Source organism: Osmerus mordax, chromosome 1 (genome assembly GCF_038355195.1).
Source record: "Osmerus mordax isolate fOsmMor3 chromosome 1, fOsmMor3.pri, whole genome shotgun sequence".
Classification (NCBI taxonomy): domain Eukaryota; kingdom Metazoa; phylum Chordata; class Actinopteri; order Osmeriformes; family Osmeridae; genus Osmerus; species Osmerus mordax.
The window spans coordinates 13,502,855-13,512,416 of NC_090050.1; the positions used below are offsets into that span (position 1 = coordinate 13,502,855).

The following is a 9,562-nucleotide window of genomic DNA, read 5'->3' on the forward strand; positions in this document are numbered from 1 at the left end:
ACACATGGCGCATAAGTCACATGCTCAGCGGTTCCTCCCTTTTTACTAGACGACACAGACTCGCCTCAAGTACGCCTGTGTGCTGTATAACCGGGCGGGGTCAAAGTTCATGGGATGTGTGAGCCACAGGGTCTCAACTGTTAGAGGTGACTAGGGTCCACATTCCACTTCCAGGTTTCGCCCAATCGGGGGGGGGGGGGAGGAATTACATAACTGCCTGTAGGAGCACAGGCAGTGGAAGCTCCCAAGGTTGTCCATAAGAGGATTGATGGTTTTAAGAGGATTCGGGGCTGCATTCAGTGTGCATGACACTCCACACCACTGACAGATGGAGAGACTCCACACCGAAGGGAGTTTGCCACACTCATCAGGAAATTCACCTTTCAAGAAATAAGTGGTGTTGAACTGGAAGGTGTAGGGTTGATTCAAGGGTCCGAGCATTAAGTATTGATCTGGAGCTGAAACGACTGTGCGGAAAAGCCCAGCGTGTTTGACCCTTTGTGGTCTTGTCTTTTTGGCTATCTGACCTCGTCTGACTCAAGTACCCTTGTACTTGTGTCCTCAGTGCACCATGCCGGTGCACTGAGGACACATTTCCGCTGGAAAAGCCACTGGAAAAGACTTGAACTTGAACTTGGTTACAATGTAAACTCCCAACACAGGGAAAGGACAGGGAATGGTGTCCCTGGTGAATGTGTCAACATGTCTTTGAGATGACAGGATGTAATGAGTGGTTTCATTACTCCCACTCATCTATCTGCACGGCAACTGAGTTCATGGTTGTTTGTTTTAGAATAAAAAGATTGGCATTGGTAGACAGAGGGGATGGAAATAGGTAACTAAATAGGAAGAAAGTGTCTTGGTCTGGTTGGACATTGGGGGTTGCTCTGATGGTTAATGATTCTCCAGTCTTTTTTCCAACCAGGAAGTGAGGTAACGACAAGACAGAAAACTGCACTGGCCCCCTGGTAATGCTTCAGGAGAGTGGCTGTCCCTGGCAACGGCAGGGCGGTCTGTGCCGGTTCTGTGCCAGTTCTGTCCCTGTGGGTCTTTGAGCTCAGAAGAATGTCAGGGGAGATTTGGATGGGTTCCCTCAGGCCTGGCTGAATAGCTGTCCACTAACCACACCCTCCCCCCTCTCCCTTTCTCTTGGCCTCTCCCTCCCTCACCCCCTTCCACTAACTCCTTTAAAAGCGACGGCCAAACAAGCAACTTCAAAACAGTCCGAGTTTGGTTTTTACTCTCTCTCTCTTTCTCTCTCTATTTGGGTCTCAATTTCATTCTCGTTCAGAATCAGTGGACGCTTTGGGTCACGGTCCTGCATAGGCGTAATTCTACGGGGGGACAGGGGCACACGTCCCCCCCAATATTTGATCATACTGTATGATTATGGGACACGTCCCCCCCAATATTTGATCATACCGTATGATTATGCGGCAATATCGATGTGACTGCTAGTACGTCTTTCTTTCCAGCTCCGAAAATATCAAATCCCGGCCGGTCCATTTCCCAAATCCATTCGACCTGCCTTACACTATACATTAACAAAACCTATTTCTCCCGAAATCCATGTCATGTTTTTCCTATACCTTTGTACTCTTGTGCTCCGTCGAGTTAGGAGCGCGAAATCAGACAGACATTTGGCACATATTTATGGATGGTAAATATCCAGTATAGAACGTCCCACAGCTGTCCCCCCCCCCCCCAATGCTTGATTGACTATTTCGCCCTTGAGGTCCTGAATACCAGAATAAACACTTTGATCTGTTTTATGAGGTAAAGGAAGAACTACGGCTAAGGTCCTACAACAGACAACAATGCAGGGTGACAGAGAGAAAAGAAAGTGTGAGATGGAGAGGGATGAAGGGGGCCACTGGGAGCTCCAGGCCTGGGATGGTTATGCCACATGCTATTGCATCACTCAGGGATGAACCATCTACAGAGGACCAGTTTCCTGGTGTTACTCATTCAGTCTAAACTCAGTGACACCCTGCTGTGTCTGGAGGTCTCATCCGCCATCCATGGAACACGTTAGATAGTAACACACAGTCTCACCAATTAACCTATCAGTTAACCACCACACTTCTACAAACTGGAGGTGTGTGTACATTACGTGCATAGGGGAATGCAATCTGTAAGTATATGTGTGTGTGTATGTGTGTCCTTTTATACCAATCTTGGATGAATGGTAGCTAAAGCAGGCTATTCTAGTAACTGGTACAAAAGTGATTTGCCAGCCTTATGTACGTTAACCAATCAAAAGCACAGAGCCTTCTTGGATTTCTACATTTTTCTCAATGCTTGCACTATTCAAAAACACATTGTTCAAAAACATGTTCTTGTTACCAGAAATTGTTTTACCATTGAACACAAAGTTCTCTCTCTCTCTCTTTTTCTCTTCCTCTATTAACTGCAGGGCCAACTATAGAACCGGGGCAATGATCCTAACTGAGTTCATGTGGAAAGATGACAGGGGAGAATACAGCAGTCTTGGGGAGCAACCTTGGACACCCAGCCTCCCTCCTCTGAATGCAATAGACCCATTTAGGAGTGCGACCTGTCAGATGTGTATGTGTGGGGTTATATGTGTGTGTATGACATATGTGTATCAACAAGTGTATGTGTGTGTGTGTTGGGGTGCTGTGTATGAGTGTATGTGTCTATGAGTGTATATTTACATTTACATTTAGTCATTTAGCAGACGCTGTTATGCAGAGCGACTTACAGTAAGTACAGGGACATTCCCCCTGAGGCAAGTAGGGTGAAGTGCCTTGCCCAAGGACACAACGTCATTTGACACGGCCGGGAATCGAACTGGCAACCTTCAGATTACTAGCCCGATTCCCTAACCGCTCAGCCACCTGCCTCCCTCTGTCAGGTGTATATCTCATGTATCCCTCATGTATATCTGTACATGTGTACGTGTTGGGTGATGGGGTGCTGTGTAGGCCTGCATAGCGGTTACAGTAGGTAATGGGGCATACAGTAGACATGTCACAAGGCAGGTGGAGACTAGAGGAGAGACTAAGATCTATTACACAGAGGAAGCCTCAGTTAGAGTCCCGTTACTAGTTGAAGTGTATGCATGTAGTGAGTACATGTGTATGTCTTTTTACAATGTTGTATCTCTTCTACAATCTCAAACTCATCTTTTCAGTTTAGTAATGTGAGATTTTGTGTCAGCGTAAACAACATCCATAGGGGCAGTTCTTTGGAAGGCAAGAACAACCTGATCATTTGAGTTTTTCCTGGAATATTATCTTTTCAAAACGGCACAGTATGTGGAGTGTGGTCCATTGTTTTACTTCCCTGAACTTACAGTCAGAGATCGAAATGACTAAGATAAAAGTATGTTTGAATAGTTAGCTAAATCAACTGTACCATTATTTGAGAACACAGTGACCTATATGACTCGGATGATGTGTATTTTCTGTCGGAGGTTTGGTTGAATGCTATGGCCCCTCTACATGACAGTCCTTCTTCAAACACACAGTAAGCAAACACCGCCATCTAGTGGCAATTACTGAAAATGAACCCAAATGAACAGTATTAGTAGATGGAAATGGTTAGAAATTAAATTGATAATAAAGATTACGTTTTGTTCAATGTATTTATTATTTGTGCTTTTAAATCACAACCTGAGAATGAAACTATTTTATGACATTATCAGTAGTGCACGAATGGAGGACCATGAGCGATAAGTAGAACACATGGTCTATTGCTTCTTTCATGGATGCATAAATTCAGACCTGGTGCAATTACAAAAATCGATTCCACAATAATATTTAACAAAATACTACCAACCAGTCTACTGCATTGGTTTCGTTGCAGTGAACAAAAAGTATTTGCATATTTGCAAATACAAGTAGGATTAAAATAACTACAGAGGGTGAAAAGGCTACTGTTGAACAGAGCTACAGTTTCTCATCCATGAACAACCTGATAGAAACACTTAACAAACCACGATTAGCACTTACACCATATACATATTATGCATTAACAGATGATTCATGTCATACTAGAGTATTCTCAGTGTAATGCCAGTGTACATGTTATCATTGTGAATGCAATCTGGCAAATTTTGTTTCAATATTATTGTGATTTGAGCCAAGTTCTAGTACAATAGTCAATGTCTACAGTTTTTTTGTTATTGACTAGAGCAGTTGCATTCTCCTGGAATAGTTCATAGATGTGGCAGAAGATAAAATGTGCACATTTTCAACAGTGACACCCCTTAAGAAATGCAAAGAGGTGACTTCACAATCTGTCTACATGCTCAGCTTAAAACAGACAATATTGCAACTACACCTTATATATCATTGTGTACGCATTAACAGAACAATTAGAAAAATGCATCCCTTTTCCCAGCATTTCCTAAAAGAGCTTGTCTACATTTTCTATTTAAAACATGTTATGCGAGAGGTAAGTCTAGAACAATAGATTACAAAAGCTAGAGCAAAGGTTACAAAATGTCGACTACCTGTTGTGCACTCCAAATGGGAGGAGACCAGTAGTACAGAGGACTTATTCTTACTAAAACTCTTCATAAATATTTACAGCGAGAACCAGCTCATTATGGGTGTGTGTCTGTATGTGTGAGCAGATCTGTATTGAGTGCAGTGTGTTCCCCACCAGAGGGGGGTACAGTGTTACATAATGTACCGCCCTCCATTCCTCCCCACCCGCCTCTCCCTGTCCTCCCTCCTTACTGTCTTAATACTCCTCCTTTCTTTCTTCACAAACATACTGTGTCTTTGGGTGTATATTGCCAGTTCAAACTATGTCAAACTACAGTAATGGCAGAACTAGAATCATTGATTGCAGCCAAGAATCCTTCCAGCCAGTGAGCAGGTCTCAGAGTCCTCCTCCTACAGACACTCCTCTTCTCTCACATACAGGATCTCGTGGGCGGAGCTGGGGACCTGACCGACAGACGTTAGGTTACATATAGACTTCTAGATAGATAGATGGACAAACATATCAATAGCCAGATTGATAAGAGCACCTGGTTGACTCCTCCCACCACAAGGAGGCGGTCCCTAATGACAATCGAGGAGGCGGAGCATCTTGGCGTTGCCATGGGCGCCAGTTTCTCCCACTTCTTCTTCTGAGGGTGGAAGGCCTCCACTGTGTCTAACACTAATGGCTCATGACCTGGTCAACACACATTACCTGGGAAGGGTTAACTACTGCCCAAACACAGTCAATACTCACAAATCCACCATGGAAGGTGGATAATGTGGTTCAGTCTATGGTGATCCAGTCAGGTATAAACAGCACTCACCTAGTCCTCCAGCTACCACCATCCTGCCCCGAAGCACCGCGGCGGCAAAGTCAGCCCTCTTAGTCTTCATAGGCACCGTCTCCTCAGACTTCAACCACACTCCTACAGGAACAAGAGAGAAGCATAAATGTGTGTGTGTGTGTGTGTGTGTGTGAAGATTTCATTCCCATCTTCAGGTTTTTCACGATGCTCCGAGCTCCCATTAAGAGTGGCCTTGATGCTGACAGAATCACAACACAGGAACAAACAGGGGCTGCACTTTGAATACTAATGTAGTCTTCCACCAAGCAGACCACAGGGCACACTCGGCCACACACAACCTGAAGACTACAACAACAAGAGAGGCTTCAGACACCCTCCCAAATGAGATGCAGCCAGATTGTTCAGTGATCATGTTGAGTGTGGTGCTCTCATGGACATTGGCTGCGGTCAGAGGCTAGAGATCACCTGACATGGCAGCTGGGTGGCCACCGACACACACTAACACACACACACACACATATGCACACACCTGTCACAAAGACAACTGAAGGTTAGAGAAAACTTAGGAAGTGGGTGGTGAGAGGGAGCATGCATGCTTGCAACACACACACACACACACACACACACACACACACACACACACACACACACACACACACACACACACACACAGACAAATTTATAACCTTACCACAACCCTCTGGACTGAAAATAAGGACAACTTCCCCAGAACCAACCATTTGGAACACTTTAATTGCGGGAAAGTAGAAAAACAAGTGTTTTTTCCTCCTTCCTGCTTGGCAGCTGAAGACCATTAACTTGGCATTTTATTTACACTAGGAGATGCTAGCAAGTGTTGAACATCCCCCGTGCAGTTATGATTAAGGAGAACTAGTATATCCTGGGACCGAAAATTATTCAACACAAAGCAGATTCGTTTTTTATAACACTTGGGAGGGCTTCATAGACTGCTGTGTTTGCTTTGTCTGTCGGAAATCCTCGCATGTGTGGATGGAGACATTTTCCCTGCTGTGCATAAACACCCCGATACAGAGAGAGAACGAGAGAGAGATACACAGAGATAGATCAAGAGATAGATAGAGAAGGGGACAAAGACAGAGAGGAAGGGAGGGAAGGGCTGGAACATCTCTGTGGTCTGTTTATAGAGTGTTTTCGTTGGGATTTCAGCCCAAACTTGAAGTGTGGGATACAGAGCACAGCTGGCAGTGGGTGCTAGACTCTCCCAGGGTCTGTGCTGCAGATAGAGCGCTGGCTGGCGTCTCAATTCCTCCCAAACTGTAGGGGAGATCACTACCATACTGAGAAGACTGTTGCAGTCTCCTGAGAGGGTGAAACCCACTCACCTGCATCACACTGCCTGGCCTCCTCTTTAAGAGTACAACTCAGAGTTGATTCACAGAGTCGATAGTCTTTCTCTAGGAGTTCGCATGGTTATTTGTGTCATTTCAATTTGCCTCGTCCTTTTCTCGGCGTAATCTACGTTTCAGTTTCAGTTGAGCGTGCTGTAAATTGGAGGCTTATTTTCAGACCATGGTGCCATTCTGGATATGATATGGTGCGAGAAGCAGACAGCTGATAGCCAGCGTGACCGTTGCAGAGATATGGGAGGACGATCGTTAATAAAGCAACCTGTTTGTGGATTGTGCCATTGAAGCACACCCACCCCCCCCGGCCTGCCTCCTCCCTGCACACCTCCCATCTCATCTCCGCTAAGATTAGATTGGGGAGGCGGGTGTGAGACTTGGCCATAGGGTCGGCTATGTATGTGGGAGTTTGTGTGTGTGTGTGTGTTTGGTGTGCGTGTGTGTGCGTGTGTATGTCAGAGCCGTGTGACCTACAGATGACAGAGGGGGGGGGAGAGGGAGTGGGTGTCTTCGGTTTTTGAAAATCCCATTCCCACATGTCCCCTGGCTCTAGATTAGTATTCAGACACCCACTGCTCCTCTCATTCGACTTACAATTTTGGAATAGTGGAACAATCCCAATATGTGACAAAATATCTCATAGTTTGAAATTACTTATTGATTTTTTCCCCACTGTGAGCCATTTGCTTCTCTCCTCTTTGTCTCATCTCAATTTCACCATCTGTTATTCACAGATGTTTCCATGGGATGGAAAATAGTAATTACCCAAGATATCAGGTATATGTGGGGCCTACAGGCCCCCTGAGAATATGATCTGTCTTCAGCAATGACTTCGCATTGTGGTGACATTCAACATGACTCCAAGTAAAAGCAAGATGCTATGGCTATAAAAATGCTAAAGAGATGATGAGAAACTTAACTGCCAAACTGTCTTTGAGACTGTCTAACATCCACGAGACTAAGTGGTGTGTGTGTGTGTTTGCGGTCTCTCACCCTGGTTGGTGTCGAAGATGTTGATGTTCTTAGTAAACTTGGATCTCTGGTGCCCACCCCCCTGCCGTAGCCCCCCCAGCAGAGACAGCCGGCCCATGCTGTCCCAGACCACACCTGAGTAGGCCCGCTTGCATGGCATGCTGGGAAGAGTAGTCCAGGAACGTGTTTCAGAGTCAAATAACTCGAAGGCCTTTACTGAGCGCTTACACTGACGTCCACCTTGAGGAGAAAACACACAGTTAACAAACACAAACACACTATTTCTCTCTCTCTCTCTGTCTCTCTCTCTGTCTCTCTCTCTCTCTCATTTGGATGTACCTGCCACGTAGATCTTGTTGCCTAGCAGGTGTGCTGTGGCGTCGTACCGAGGAGTCGGCATAGATGGCAGTAGTGCCCACATGTCCTTCCTCAGATCATACTGCTGCAGGATGTTGCGGGGGAGCAGATCTGGCCCCATGCCCCCCACGGCCAGGGCTCGCCCATCTGCAGAGAGACAAGGGAAGAGAGCGGAGAGAGGGAGAACGTATACATTATAATACGTCTCTTTGTGCTGTGAGTCTATTGTACAGCACAAACGTCTCATCTAACAAAGCATGTGAGAGCGGGTATATGTGCGTTCCACCCAGATCCCCCACACACACCTTTCACAACGATGGCCACACCCATCAGGGCCTCTCTCAGACCACTCCTCTTCCTCCACCTGCCCTCATCTGTGTTGTACACTTCCACCACCTTCAGGGGGCACTGGTTTTCCCCCACACCCCCCACCACCAGCACCTGCTTACCCAGCACAGCCACGGCCGCGCCCGCACGGGGGGTCGGCATGGGGGGCAGGCTCAACCAGCGGTCACCCTGAGGGGAGCAACGTTCAAACAAACATCTTTAGCGCCACTCAACTAGTTCATTGGAAGATCATTGACGGCATCCCATACTAGGACAGAGGCCTGGTGACCCACCTCTGGGGAGTAGAGCTCCAGAGCAGGGGAGGGCCTCCCCGCTGCATCACACCCCCCCAGCATGTACATATGGGCCCCCACCTCCACCAGGGAGTGGTAGACACGCCCGCTGGGTAGCCGTGCCAGGCTCTGCCAGTGGTACTCCTGGGTCGAGGGCACAGACATGATCTCCGCCCCCTGGGTAGACAGCCTGAGCCTGGGGATGAGGTGGTGGAGAGCTGGGCTACAGAGAACCGTGGGTGGATGTGGTGGAGGGGGGGAGGGTGTGCAGGATCAGCCTGACCCGGCCGCAGACACTTCCTCAGGGGTGGACCACCAGCTCACTCTGGGCCCTGAAACATGACAGTGTTACTAAGTAAAAAATGATAACATAATGAGCTGCAATTCCCACAACACGGTCATTAAAGAAAGCCCACGTTGGAAACCACAGATGATAATAAACATCAGATGCAGTACATGAAGAGCCTGTCGAGAGGCTTGTTGACTCTGTGACTCCTCAGCCGTGTGGTTGTGTGTGTGCAGGGATAGATCATGAGCAAAGCTTGCTCTTCAGGAGATAATAGACAGATCGGAATGTGTGTGTGAGTGTGTGGTCCTCTATTAGCAGTCCTCTCTTGTTACATACACTATCAGAATCAAACTGTAGTGGGCTGTACTAGAACTACACAGCTATCAGTAACCAGGCAACCACACTTGGATCACATGTTCCCCTTCTCAGTCACATCTTCTATCTCCTCCTTCCTCCCTTTCCCCCGCTCCATGGTTGCCATGCCAGTAACCCCCTTATGTTACTGTAGCTGCCTGGAGGCCCAGGGGACACACACAGCCAGCTGAATCTGGAGGACCATAGGACACATGATAAGAGGATTCTAACCATCCCTACTTATGTCCTCTACACAGCCACTGATGGATACGGCTGGCTTTGTCAACAAAGGAAAAACAAGCGGAGCTGGTTCATGAAG

General features: G+C 46.9%; 1 protein-coding gene across 2 annotated transcripts; it reads right to left on the reverse strand.

The window, feature by feature from the left end:
• Positions 1-4,715: 4,715 nt before the first annotated feature.
• klhdc8a (kelch domain containing 8A) lies at positions 4,716-8,765 on the reverse strand. 2 transcript variants are annotated; one of them, XM_067244257.1, is made up of 7 exons: positions 8,601-8,765; positions 8,286-8,496; positions 7,963-8,127; positions 7,645-7,863; positions 5,285-5,386; positions 5,006-5,154; positions 4,716-4,922 (listed from the first exon to the last, which is right to left on the reverse strand). In XM_067244257.1, the coding sequence occupies exons 1-7, from the start codon at positions 8,763-8,765 to the stop codon at positions 4,869-4,871; spliced, it is 1,065 nt and encodes a 354-aa protein (XP_067100358.1). In that variant the 3' UTR covers positions 4,716-4,868. The 2 variants fall into 2 exon arrangements, with proteins under 2 accessions (XP_067100358.1, XP_067100350.1); XM_067244249.1 differs by having other exon boundaries at positions 4,716-5,154.
• Positions 8,766-9,562: the final 797 nt, after the last annotated feature.

Bases quoted from the DNA above. Each gene is read 5' to 3' on its own strand.
- klhdc8a (XM_067244249.1), bottom strand. From the start codon at position 8,765: ATGTCTGTGCCCTCGACCCAGGAGTACCACTGGCAGAGCCTGGCACGG. The intron at 8,128-8,285 runs GTGTGTGTGGGG...GTCTCTCTGCAG, and splicing joins TGTGGCCATCGTTGTGAAAG to ATGGGCGAGCCCTGGCCGTG. The intron at 7,864-7,962 runs GTACATCCAAAT...TTTCTCCTCAAG, and splicing joins CAACAAGATCTACGTGGCAG to GTGGACGTCAGTGTAAGCGC.